We start from the raw sequence: 14257 nt of genomic DNA on the forward strand, positions 1-14257 counted from the left end.
ATGCATCTTTATTTTTATAGACAACATCCAACCTATTATTCCAAAAAAGAGCAGGAGGCAGATGTAGGTATATAAAATACGCTTATGTTTCGCTATTACCCTTTACCGGGCACGATAAAAATACCAACCGATTCATATAAAGAAGAACCTAAGTAGATAAAAATGGACAATAGAGGAATCAAACACCCTTTGAAAGACGATTTCATTTTTCGTTACATTAGGAGTAAAAGAGGGTTCTGTATCCTTTCAGGAATTAGAAAGGAAGTTAACGAAGATTCTGGTGTCCGACAACTAACCGTAGCTTCTTGGCTAACTGCTGGGTTGTTGAAAGTTTGAAGAATATTTTTAAGGATGATAGTGATTAATCTGTTGCAACTAGAAGAATAGTTATTGAACCTATTTTCTACGTCAAATTGGTTCTCAAAACCGTGCTTCCAATAGTAATACTAATAATACCTAAGTATAATAAATTAAGGGATCTATCTGGTAAGTAGGTAGTTATTTAAGATTGACGAAAGTTTGAATATCATCCACATTACTATTAAACACAACAAACTGGAAGCTCCAAATGACTTAGTATGGATTTACTCAGGTTGTGTAACTGTTATTCAAAGTTTTCTTTAAGTTTTCATAAACTATTTTCGTTACACCGTGTAACCATCCACGTCTGCCGTGTAGACGTGGTCAGAACCAACTCATTAGAAATGAACCCATTCCTGACTCATAAAAAGAGTAAGTGGGGAGTGCATACGTGTCCTTGGAATGTATCTTCCTTAAACAAAGACGATGAATTCATTTATAAGGTATATCTTGGGTCAGCCTTCTGATCAGTCTTCCTAACACAATCGGAACCTACCTACATACTTGGTTCGAGTGTGAAGTGGCTTTGTTTAGTACCTATACCAGCAGGTAGGTACTTACTAGTAATAGCTATGTTGTTATTCTTCAATAATAAAGTAGGGTAGCAGTTCTGTAATGCTAAGCTCTTATTTTGAAGTAATTATTTGTTAATTGTTCTTATTTCATTAGAACTTGTACATTTAATACAGAATAAAATTGTACTCCAAATTGTTTTCATTTTGTAAACGGTATGATTTAGTTAACGTAATTTTGTACAGAATAAATTAACGTCGATTTATTGTTACTGGCCACTTTTTTCCAATACGTGGCATAGGCACGAACAACTTCCACGTTCGCCGCCATTTTGACATCGAGTGAATTGTATAGAATCCACTGAATAAAAGCTTTTTTTCTTGATTGTGTTGAAATTTGCTTCTGAAAATGTAAGTTTGGCACCAGTTTATACTTATTTAACGTTATTACAATAAGATTGCCTCCGAGAAAGCGTAAGTTACGTTTTGTGTACTTTACAAACCGAGGGTGGTGACCGCAGTTAGACCAACAGCGGTGTCGGGCAATCTTTGTAGCAAATGATCTCAGATCAGGGAGTCTTCTACACTTGTTAGTCAATTCATTCGTTTGGATTCGATTTCCTTACTAGTAAATACAAATTTTCGTGTTTCTAAGTAATTTTGTTAGAAAACATTCTACGTCAAATTTTGTAAGGACCTGCCATGTCATTATCATTGATTGAAATAACGTGCAGAGTTGACGGATGACTCAGTACGACTATTTTGTGTTTTCTAATTATTATTTGTTCTTTCAGACTACTCAAAAAGCATCAAAATGGGGAATATGTTTGCGAATTTATTTAAAGGCCTATTTGGCAAAAAGGAAATGAGAATATTGATGGTCGGTTTGGATGCGGCTGGTAAAACCACAATCCTATACAAACTCAAATTAGGCGAAATTGTTACGACTATTCCTACTATTGGTGAGTAAAATGATCATGATTGATTGTGACTTGTCTAATCCCTTCCAATAGCAATTACTGATTAACATTCATTTTCACAAAACCTATCAATGTGGAACTGAATGGTGAAATTCATAAAGCTTATGGATTAAATTTATTCCTCATTCTAATTAGTGGTTATATGAATCACTTTAAAGGGATTATTTTAATTTTGCTTTATTTACCTTGTCCATATGTGCCATTCCGTTTGTAATTGTCCATATGCTAATTTATGTATTTAGTTTTACTTCAATATTATTAATTTCAACCCCAGTTTATTGGGCTGCTAATCAGTTTGAGATGTTATAGTTAAGCTAATGGTTGCTTGTATTGATTGTATCAGTTATTTACTTACTATAGACAAGAGATAATTCGATAGATTCTATGATTCAAGTACTCTATCAAATCAGTTTTCCTGTTTCAAAATGATATCTTTTTAATTTTTACAATATATTTTATATAGTTGTACCCTTCCTAGTTGCAATAATGTATGTGCTATTGAGTAACAATCATTGCATCACTTCATATAAAACCATTAGCGCAACAAATTTATAAATATTTTACAAGGATAATTCAACATTGATTTTAGTATGAAATTATTGACAAATATGGTTCTATGTAATGTAATATTATGTTATATTCATGTCTTATCTTATTTCCTATTATTCCTATCAGAATGCATACATGTATACAGTGAAATTGATTGATAAAAATGTCTAGGACAGAATATGTAACTGGCATTATAATCATATTATATTCAGATTGTAATAATCTTTAAAATTTGTAGACCGTAATTTAGGTTTCTGATGGTGGTCCAATCTGCATCTCTGAAACTGATGGTCTATGTTGTTGTTTTCAGGATTTAATGTGGAGACTGTAGAATACAAAAACATCAGTTTCACCGTGTGGGACGTCGGCGGTCAAGACAAAATTAGACCACTGTGGAGGCACTATTTCCAGAACACACAGGTTAGTGGCATAGTCAAAAGTAGTATTCCTTAATATTGTATCAAGATGTACTTGCTTAACCAAGATTATTATGCTAAAAAAAGCCTTTGTAACATAATCTCATTATAATTCATTACTATGTCCATGGGTGTAACTTACAGGGATAAGCCTACCAGCCTTTGAACTAGTTACAACAGATGTAGTTTAATGACCTACCTAATGCTGAAATTGAAATTAATATAATGTTTATGCTCATAGGGTGTCACCCAATCTAGTATGAGTCATTGAAGTACTTGCCACATCATACACAATTTTAAAATTGAATTTTGATAAAGGTATCTGAATCATTTGTATAGGTGTGTGTGGTGCAGTGGTTAAGTTGCTCACCACACTCTCTCAAGATGTTGCTCTTTTAATTCTCAGTCAGGACAAATATTATGTAATTTTTATTAACTTATTTCCTAACTTGATGGCAGTCAACTAATTTTAGTATGAGAAAATAAAATGTGTTTGTCTTACAATTTATACATTTGGTTGACTATTTTATTCTGATCTGTCTAAATACACATGTCTAATGTCTAAATACTCACAAAATAAGTATACAATACCTTGAATAAATTACAATGATGTACTTGAAACAAGTTAGTTTTTGTATAATTGACAGTTTAAGTTGACATTAATTCATTCATATAATTAATAAAAAATCAACATTGAGATAAGCATCTCTAACAGTCCATGAGAGTGCCTCATGCTGTTTACAATCACACATTTGTGAAAGTAGGTCATTGTTTCTAGGTTTAATACTTACAGATGATTTCACTTGACATATTGTTAAAACCTTAGCTTTCTTATTTGATTGTTTTCAAATATATTTACAAATATTTAGATATAGATTATTACAGTACTTTAACAAAAAAAGTACAAATCAATAGGCCTGAGGTAACTTAGCATAACAATATTTTCTTGAGTAGCTATTCAATAATTATTTCCTTAAATATAATCTGAAAGTATCTTTTTCATACTTTCTTGTTATATAATATAGTTTAATTGAATGATTGAAAATATCATAAAACAACTGTTGTTTCATGTTTTATTAGGAATCATGTGCAAGAATAATTAATGTGTGAAAACTATCCAGTAATACTAAGTTCCATGTGTTATTGAAATTATATTGTAATGTGATATCAGATTTAATCATTACGTATTATGTTCGTAGTTTGAAGATCTGCGCATTTATAAATACGCATTACATTAACATAATATATACTCAGAATAATGAATATATTAAGAATGTTAAGTCAGACAGAGAGGGTGGGCTCTGGCTTTATTTTTCGTTATTACGCAGATTCTAATAACATGCGTTCATCAAATTGAATAGTAGGTCAATTAATTAAGATAGTTCATTTTTCGCAGCCACGTATTTCATTCGTTTATATCCTATCAAGTGTGACATTGTAATCATTTAACCTTCATTGGATTTAGTAAACTAATTTTTTTTAGTAATTCTGTAATGAGTTATCTTTATTAGCATAATTTGTCTGGTTTAAAAACATAATACCTGTTATGCAGATTGAGTTCATTTTTTCAATACAATTGCCAGAAATAATATTATCAGATAAGTGGATAACATGCTATATATGATAATAATATGTGACAGGTTTATACTTTTTTTTGCTTTTGGTGTATTACTATACTTCCTTCATAGTAAAGATAACAATTAATTTGTAAGAATGTCTATTTGTTTCATGTTTTAATAAAAGATCTCTGCAGTATTAAAGCCATACTAAGCGTTTTATCGCATCGTGAGTCACGTGTTACCTAATTTTATATTTTATTACATATATGTACGTAGTCGTATTTTGAGCTTATCAGTCGATGTACGAAATAATGTATACATATATCGCTCCTTGAATACAAAAGGGCCACAAATCGAAATCTATAAATTTTACAGGAGAGCCAAAACAAATTTTTGAAACTGTTTTTTTATAATATTTCATATATTTATTTATTAAACATAAGATGTTAATATATCATTGGATGCGTATTTTTTAGCTCTATCTTTCTACAAAATAAACTTTGTAATAGCTGTTACCTATTAAGAGAAAAAAGCATATAAGTCCCTTTTGCATTCAAAATTTGAACCAATATTATGAGAAATATGTCAAAAATTAAACACAGTTTTACAAATAAAAATGGTTAATTGTACTTTTTTGGTAAAAAACCCGTATCAAAAAGTTTAATAATAATTACTTAGTAAAACCATAACTGTATAGACCAGGAAAACATTGTATTAAACAATCTAAATTAAAAAATCTGAACTTTTTATTAAGTAAGTAAAATTATTGAGATCAACTTTGTGCGTAACTTTCATTATTTAGTAAAATTAAACATCAATCATCATCATCAATCAATGGGTAACGTGACGAGTAGACTGAGTGCAGCAGGAGTATTAAAGAAATAAGATTATAGAAAAGGTTTTTGAGTTTTATAAGGCTTTATATTTAGCATTCGTGGATTATTCCAAAGCTTTTGACAGCATTACTCATTCCGCCATAGAATCATCACTCCATCCAAGTCCTACTTAAAGATACTATGTAGAATCGAACCTTTATACATCAAACTCATCAAAGCAATAGACAACAATATCATTCCAAGCGTGAAACAGGGAGACCCGCTATCTCCCAAATTATTTACCAGCACCCTCAGATAAATTTTCAGGAGCCTGGCGGTGTTATGGCAATCAAAAGCATAGTCGTAAGTGGTAAACAGTTAATAAATCATTGTTTTGTAGATGACATAGTCCTCTTCTCTTTTTCGGCATCGGACCTCGAATCAATGCTCAAAGATCTGAGCACGGCAAACCTTCAGATTGGACTGAGTAAGAACCGTACAAAAACCCAGGTTATGACCAACAACACAAAACGTAGGGTCGAGGTAGACGGGCACGTCATAGACTATGTCGACGAGTACACTTGCTAGGGCCAGATAACCCCTTTTAACAACCGACGGGACAAAGAGTTGGACAAACGTGTCACAAGTGCCTGAAAGAGATCCTGATCCAGGAAAGAGCTAATGAAGGGTAACCTTCCACTATCACTGAAGTGAAAGCTCGTCGACATGTTTATACCTACTACCCGTCCTTACCTACGCTGCCCAAACATGGTCCCTTACGGAAAACCAGAAAGAGCCAGAGAGCGATGGAGCATAGTATATTATGCATCAAAAGAACAGATCACGTCCGAAATTCTATACTGCGCTCCCAAACTCGCATAGCCGATGTAAGGGAGAAGACCGCTTGGCTGAAATGGAACTGAGCCGGCCACATTATCCATATGCATTCGGAAAGGTGGACCCGCATATCTACCAACTGGATGCCAGAAGATGGTCATAGCAGACGCGGGAGACTTAAATGGAGATGGCAGGATGACCTAGACGCATTTGAAAAGGACTGGTCGGATCTTGCCCCTGAAAGAGGAATTTGAAAGGAAAGGGTGCCTCTTTACTTTGCCTGCATCAAAATGTATTATTTTATTTTTAAAATTGTAGCGAAAACTTAAATTATTATCATACCAAACGGTCATATTTCTGGCCTTCCCATTCTAGCACGCTAAAAATGATTATTTATTCCACAATAATTAAATGCAAAAGGGACGTATTTCAAAATATGCTACTGTTATATTACAAAATATAATAACAAATACTAGTGTTTGAATGCAAAAAGGACGTTTTCCAAAATATGGCAGTTTTGTATTGTAAAATATAATCACATTAACTTGAAATTTTGCACCCAACACAGACATATTTTGGATTGTGGCACTTTTTCATGCAACTGACGAGCATTTGCGTTGAATCTCCGGGCGCAACTCGCAAAGTGGCTGTTTTGCACTGACATTACCTATCAAAGTGAGCTAATGCAAAAAGGGCAGTAAGTCAGTGCAGCCATAATATAAGCAAAAATGATGGGGGTTTTTTTTTTACTATAAAATATAGTCGGTTCAGGTGTCATTTTTGCAATAAAACGATTTTCAATTTTTTTTGAGTTGTGGCCCTTTTGCATTGAAGGAGCGATATGTTGCCACGTCCAATTGGGGATTTCGCTTTTAACAAATAATATTTAACATTAAAATAATTGACGAACAGAACTAAAAATTGTAAGTGGCGACAGAATTTCTGAAAGGTCAATCTATGTATTTTTACATTTGGTGATTTTAATCTACATAATTAAGTTAAATCAGATAACCATTAATGGTTTTCGAGATGTACAACCGTACCACTTGTGTTGTTTTAGTGTTATTCTAGTTACCTCACAGCATTGGCAAACTATGCATGTATTATTTGAAAACATTAATGTATTTTAGATTTAGTTGACAACTGTGTGTTTTGTTCCAGGGTCTCATCTTTGTAGTAGACAGTAATGACCGAGAGCGTATTGGTGAGGCGCGTGAAGAGCTCATGCGAATGTTAAGTGAAGACGAGTTACGGGATGCCGTACTTTTGATCTTTGCAAACAAACAGGTAACTTTCCTCATTTATGTTTATAGGACAGCAATCTTCTTCCACATCATACCTAAATATATTAACACTAATTTCATTTAGTTTAGATCATTTTTATGTTCATAGATAACTAACTGCTAAATGAACGTTTTTTTAACACGAAGTGAAAATCTTATGATTTAAATTGATCAAAGAAGAGAATCCTTTGTAATGCAAACCAGATTTCGAGGCCAAATATTGTGAACCCATTGCTTTGAAGATATTGTCTTAGAATGTGTGCCAATAGGTATTGTAAAACATACATAAAATTTATAATGTTCTGTTCCTAGGATCTGCCAAACGCAATGAACGCAGCTGAAATAACAGATAAGCTGGGTCTGCACTCATTGCGCAACCGCAACTGGTACATCCAGGCGACGTGTGCCACCTCCGGCGATGGCCTGTACGAAGGCCTCGATTGGCTTTCCAACCAACTGAAGAATGCCAACCGCTAACCGCATGTGCGCTACCAACTCACAGACAAATCTGATTACTGAAAGAGACTATGGTTTAAGATATGTTAACTTTATTTGCTATTGAATATTGAATACAATGTATTATGTGAGTTAACCTGCGAATGCATTACTGATATGCGTCACCCGGTGACCGATCGAGCATCGCATTCACTCCGAACCACTGGCGTTCATACATTTACAACGTTTAAAATTAATTTTGGTATATGGGTGGTAAGTGTTTGTACACTAATCCGTGCTACTTAGCGATGTGGTATTAGGGTCCACGTTAATTGAATGCGCTGTTCGATCGATCCCTAAGGACGTCGAACAAAAAATAGTGTGTAAAGACGATACAAAATTATTGCAGATTTGTTTTCAATATAAATATTCGAAGGAGCAAAACGGTGGTACCTAGACTCGCTGAATGATCGTGCATTGTGATGTGGATAGGTTTGTAGCTGACTCGTGATAAAGTGAATCACACCATAACATGTTTTATATGTATACTATATGTGGAATAAGTTGTCGCAATAAAGTATTTAAAGTTAATTCACAATTAATGACTTTAATTATTTAGTTATTATAGTAGTGACCTACAGTTTACAGTACGTAGGTAGGTGCAGTAGCAGTGGTCAGTATTGAAGCGAGTGGTGTATAAGTCGCGGGGCGGGGCGGGAGCGGGTCGCGGGCGCCGAGCCGCCGACCGGCAGGGGGCGCGGCCGCAGCCTATTCACATCGCTTTGTGACTGTCCGTTATCGATAACTAATGTTCTTTCTGTTCGATTGTCACCAGTTTTGTGCATAAATATCACCTGACTTATTATAACGATGGTAGTTTATTTTTATGGAAGTTATCTAGGTAGATTAAGCTGTTATGTATTTTACATCCAAACCATTTCGTACAATTCTCGCTTATTCAAACGGCTCGTTGTGATTGACCTGCATTTAAAGTCAACAGCTTCTCATGACGATCCGAGATTAATTTGTAATTTAGGTATAAATATGTATTAGATAAACGGTGTCATTTTGAGAAGTGTTTCCGCCTACAGGGAACAGTGCTCAGAATTCTCAGTGGTACATGCTCTACACAATTAATTGTAACTTAGCATTTTTATAATAATTTAGAAAAAAAAATGTTGAAACACAATAACTTTGTGGCAAGTGTGATGGAAGGAGGTTCTTTTTTTATTTTTATGAGAAACAGAAATAATGAAAATGCGAATTGTGACATTCCGGTTTATCTTACGCTGTATTATGGAATAAAAATTATCCTCACCAATGTTTCATTTTTTGATTTATTACTAACGGAGGAGTTATTTCGACGTATTGTAAACTTACGTTAAGAACGCCGTGAGCTAAATAATACCTTTTATTAATTTATATTTAGTATAATTATGTGCGTAATAAATAAATCATTTGAGAGTATAACAAGTTTTCATATGAATATTATTCATTACTATTGGTGAAAGTGTAAATGCATACCTGTAAATATAAATAATGTAGGCTTGAGTTGGACCTGTAGCACTCTTGCTGTTTTTGATTATTTGTCGAACCATTAATGTTTTTATACTTTGATGGATAATTTCAGCATCACGTTGCTTAAGTGGTGTGAGATATATTAGTGTAAACAAAAAGTTATAAGACAGATTAAACTTGCGGGGTGCGCATAATATTATGTGGCAATCATAAACGTCCGCGAAAGAGTGACGTCATGACCGCACCGTGTTACTAATCCTACCTTTGGTATAACTTAAAATGAACTGCAAGTTCTCTATACACTCAAATATCCTGTTTTATCACTTATATTAATAAACCTTCATACACCCACCGATTTGCAAGATCAAAACAATCTGTCGATAAAATGACGTTGATGAATAAGCAAAAATAGTGCAAGAAGAATTCAGACTGTCGCCATTTCATTTTATAAATTCAACGGTTTGGCAGTGTTCGACATTTGGATTTACGGAGTGTTTCACCAACCTCGGATAAGTATCTAGCTAACCAAACTAATGGAATCTTTTAGATTTCTATGCTTTTTAATATGGTCAATCAGCTTTATTATATTTATTCGATATCGAGATTCGAGATATTTTCTGAGCGTGAAGCTGAATTATTGTAGTATTGATTTCCAGATAGACTTGAATTTTAAAATTCGGATCGTAAGAACAATGTAAAAACCAGCGTGAACAAGGGACATTTACTTATCCTATATAATACATAGGTACCTCACTACCGTGTTAAAGAAAGGACGTAACGGATTGAAGGTACCACATTTCTCATTTTATTCGGGGTACGGGATTTTTGCCTGGACGGAAGTAGTTTTTGTCTATTACCTACTGACATTAGATTCTTGTTTATCGGAGTCTATTCATAACTCGTTGATTTATAAACTAGTTTATTTGATAATAATATATGCCAGAGGTGCGCATCAATCTTCCATTAATAACATTACTAGACTTGATAACAAGCGAGTGTACGGTAACGAGTGCTTGTTGTACCTTGTGATATCTTTAATTTATTTCTAACTAGATAAAGCTGTATTCTATTCACGTCCACGTGCCCAGAGAGTAACAACAGACAAAATACGGATATTAGTGACCTTAAGAAGACATTGAAACAAGAATGTCTAATTGAACAGCAATAACCATCAATCTTGTTTTACGTAGAGAAGCCGACTGTTAAACTAGCAGGCGCCTGTCATAGTGTCTAAAATACTAAGTTAAGGAACCTAAGTTTAATACCTAACAAGAAGGCTTAGCTTAGCTTAATTAAATAAGAATCCTAAATTGGTTTTCGTGATAGGTACTAAATGCTAATGGTGGCACCCAAAACATTCTAGACATATTATAGAGGTAGGTACACATTATGCAGAGTTTCTTCGGGGCATTTATACTTAATTTTATTTACCCTAACAGAATGTAACTATGGATCATACGAACAGCCTTTCTACTTACTCATCGTTGCTATCTAACTAGAATAAAAAAGTAAAAAATCCAAATTAACTGACAAATAAATAAAATAAGTACCTACTGTTGGACTATGTAAAAGTATCTAACATTTAAAAACAAGAATTCTCTGCGTGTGGAGTAGAGTAGACATATTGATCGTTGCAGTGACTCCAGTAGCAGGCGCTTGCTTTTAAACCTATCAACAATGACGATTATCTCCTGACCAGTTTATTTTGGTAATATTTTAATTTGAAATAAACAATTTCTCATTCCATCCCCTGTAATTTTCTTTCCTTGACAGTGGGATATAATCAAATTATATGGATTTAATTAAGGTTGGTTAAGCATAAGTCTCTGAGGTTCTACGACCGAATCGGTGTAATTGTCAGAGCAGAATCATTTCAGTCAATTTCTACGATTTCTACTTTCACGATCTTTTCTCTATAACCTGATTCGCCTCGATTTTACCGTGGGTAGGACATTAAACCCTGTATTAAGAAGAAGCTGATTGTAACCATTTTTAGGTAGATCTACAATTAATATAATTATAAACAATTACTATTGGCAATAAATTCAAATTCATATTAACATGAAAAGTAACCTTTTCAATTATAATAAAATCATAACTTCACGTAGCCCTACATACTACATACATACCTACATACCTACTCTTTATTCAAAACTTTACGGGTTCAAAATATTCGGGTTATAACTGAGGATATTTACAAAAAAGGAGGTGTTTCTTGTTACAATAAAATTGTTGATCCCTTTTTTGGTCTTAATTTCGCGTAGCAGTAGCAGTGGCATTAACTACGGGCCCGTCAAAGCGGTAGTCATGGAAAAAGGATCAGGAAAATGCGTAGTTATGTACCTATGATTGAATATAAATAAATAGGACTTCTGAGAAAATTACGTCCACCAACGTACCTTCTTTACAAATAGAAAATGAGTAATAGCTAGCAAAAATAAAATATCGAAAATAATCAAACATCTTATTGCGGCTCAGCGAGTTTACAAAGCTACAAAGATAGGACGCATAGATAAATGATAAACTAGCTATTTATTGGTTTTTCTAAAATGTTGTATTTTGCTTGTTTATAACGTGCTTAAAGATTTTTTTGCTCTACATGACAAAAATATGCCATCAAAAACATTCTGTAAAAACCTCAAGTCTCGCCGTAAAAAGTTGTGAGATCTATATAATACCAAGTCGATTAATCTATTAAGTCTCTACTGAAAGGACCTTCTGTCTTAAGTTATTACGTATGTTATTATCATGCCAATTTAAAAGAAAATATCTTTAAAACAAATAGACCGACCTGGCCATCGCATGATTTGATTATTGGTATGTATCACACTACACAGCACGACGAGAAGTTAAAGCTCCTGAAATGTTAATGGCGAATTTGTGTTTTCTTGCGATGACCAAGTCGATCTATTTGTTTTAAAGGTATTTTCTTTTAAATTGGCATGATAATAACATACGTAATAACTTAAGACAGAAGGTCCTTTCAGTAGAGACTAAATAGATTAATCGACTTGGTATTAGGTATATAGATCTCACAACTTTTTACGGCGAGACTTGAGGTTTTTACAGAATGTTTTTGATGGCATCTCACTTCTTTTTGTAGAGCGAACATAAGTCCAATTTGTATGGAAAGACGTTTTTTTTTCATAATTCAACATATTTTCTTATGGGAATGTTGTTCAGTTTCATGGGCTAAACACCCTTACCCACCCTTTACCCCCTCCCGTTATGCCTCATATAGTAGGTACCTATTTACACCTATTTATTTAATTTTCTACAGTAATAATAATTCATTAACTGCAAATGTAACCTTGTAATCTTATACATTTATATGGGATTACAAAGTTATTGTTGCAGTTGGTGTATTTAGAAAACTGGACCGAAATTAGAAAATATTAATTTTTTCCCATGATAAAGACACTAAACCCTAATTGTATTCTAAATTTTAAGCTTCTAAGTCTGCTAGAAGTACTTTAGACTTTTGATGATCGGTGAGTCAGTGAGTCAGTGAATCAGTGAGTGACAAAATTCTAAATTTTAACAAGTTGTCATTCTTAAACTACTGGTTCAAATTGACTGAAATTTTAAATATACCGTGTTTATACAATGACTAATTAGTTGCTGAAAATCCAGGCTTCTTGTTTTATCCACAACGAAATTATAGGGGTGTCAAAAATAGCCCGAATTGCTTCGAGAAAAGGATGTTACGGCCGTGCCGCTTTTTTTTTGCTCGACTTGCGGGGGCACTTCCGTGCCCCCAGATAATCGGTACTTCCTATGGAGGTAGTGTTTTGAACAGATGTTACCTACCCTTTTTTATTGAACACCATAATAATATAACACAGAACGGGAAATCTTTTTATTACTTGTAAATGCTCTGTAAAGCCTAAAGTATTGTAAGTACTCTGTGGTAAGATAAAAAATAATACAATTGGAATTAAGGAAAATTTACAATACCTATTACATTCCAGCGGAACAATCCGCAACAATTGGGACTTTCCTACGTTTCAGTAAAAACCTAATTGCGAAGTAGTGGGACTTAGTTACTACTACCTATTTGTGTTTATAAATGCGATTACTAAATAAATAAGTATTCTCTACGAGTACCTACACCCTGAACAGAGAGTATAGTACCGAATACCGAGTCGTAGCTCTAGCTACGACTATCTGCTACTGCGCGACGAGTCTACGCGCTCTCCAAATGGTTGTTTACTGCGTAAAGACTACTCAATTATAGTTTTAATAAATCGGTGCGTGATAGACTAGAAGTGGACTGGCAAAAAATAATATTATGAATATTGATATTATTCGATTTTATATATTTAGAGTTAAAAACAAATTTAGGTCAAAACATAGGTTAGCAAAATGAAGGATTTAAACTAGATTTCACACTTTTTATTTTTATCTGCCGTAAATCGCAAGGTTGATTAGATGTTCCAAAAGGGGAAAATATGATATAAATGTTAATATTGACGACGAATAAACTACGTTAAAAATTTACGTTATATTATTATAATTAATTTCTCTAAAATTGATTGTCCTGAATTTACAAATAGCGTCACCTATTTTTATGTTTCCCCAATGTTTTTCCTCATGGCTATTTAGTCACTGCTCTAAAATTATTTTCGCCCGTTCTAGGTACTTAGGTATCAATAAAAATAACATTGCTCAGGTGTGCCTGCCACTTATATAAAGATTTCTAAATTTTACATTACTAAATTTACTTTTTTTTATTTTCCGGTCACAAAATAAATCCGGGCCCTTGGGGCTCCTAAGAACTTGAAAAGACTCTATGAAACGATTCTGAAAACAGTAATTCTTACTTGTTATTAAATTTCCGTTTTCAAAACAACATTTTAAAAATAATGCTTATTAACGTCCTATAGCTACCATGTCATTGAATTATTTTATTTTTCTTAAGTAATAATAATATTGTGACAAAGTACAAACACGTAATATTCTCGGTGAATTATCCTTACGCTGTGATTACTCG

General features: G+C 33.5%; 1 protein-coding gene across 2 annotated transcripts; it reads left to right on the plus strand.

The window, feature by feature from the left end:
• The first annotated feature begins 890 nt into the window (after positions 1-890).
• Arf1 (ADP-ribosylation factor 1) lies at positions 891-9067 on the plus strand. Of its 2 annotated transcripts, none has more exons than XM_076121349.1 (5): positions 891-909; positions 1667-1834; positions 2712-2821; positions 7190-7315; positions 7624-9067. In XM_076121349.1, the coding sequence occupies exons 2-5, from the start codon at positions 1687-1689 to the stop codon at positions 7786-7788; spliced, it is 549 nt and encodes a 182-aa protein (XP_075977464.1). In that variant the 5' UTR covers positions 891-909; positions 1667-1686; the 3' UTR covers positions 7789-9067. The 2 variants fall into 2 exon arrangements, with proteins under 2 accessions (XP_075977464.1, XP_075977463.1); XM_076121348.1 differs by lacking the exon at positions 891-909 and adding an exon at positions 1134-1283.
• Positions 9068-14257: the final 5190 nt, after the last annotated feature.

The sequence above is a fragment of the Anticarsia gemmatalis genome, chromosome 13 (assembly GCF_050436995.1).
Source record: "Anticarsia gemmatalis isolate Benzon Research Colony breed Stoneville strain chromosome 13, ilAntGemm2 primary, whole genome shotgun sequence".
Taxonomy (NCBI): Eukaryota; Metazoa; Arthropoda; class Insecta; order Lepidoptera; family Erebidae; genus Anticarsia; species Anticarsia gemmatalis.

What these genes read in the sequence shown, in the direction of transcription:
- Arf1 (XM_076121349.1), top strand. Translation starts at nt 1,687, where the DNA reads ATGGGGAATATGTTTGCGAATTTATTTAAAGGCCTATTTGGCAAAAAG. An exon ending in TACGACTATTCCTACTATTG is followed by an intron (nt 1,835 to 2,711) that starts GTGAGTAAAATG and finishes TGTTGTTTTCAG; the next exon opens with GATTTAATGTGGAGACTGTA. An exon ending in ACTATTTCCAGAACACACAG is followed by an intron (nt 2,822 to 7,189) that starts GTTAGTGGCATA and finishes GTTTTGTTCCAG; the next exon opens with GGTCTCATCTTTGTAGTAGA.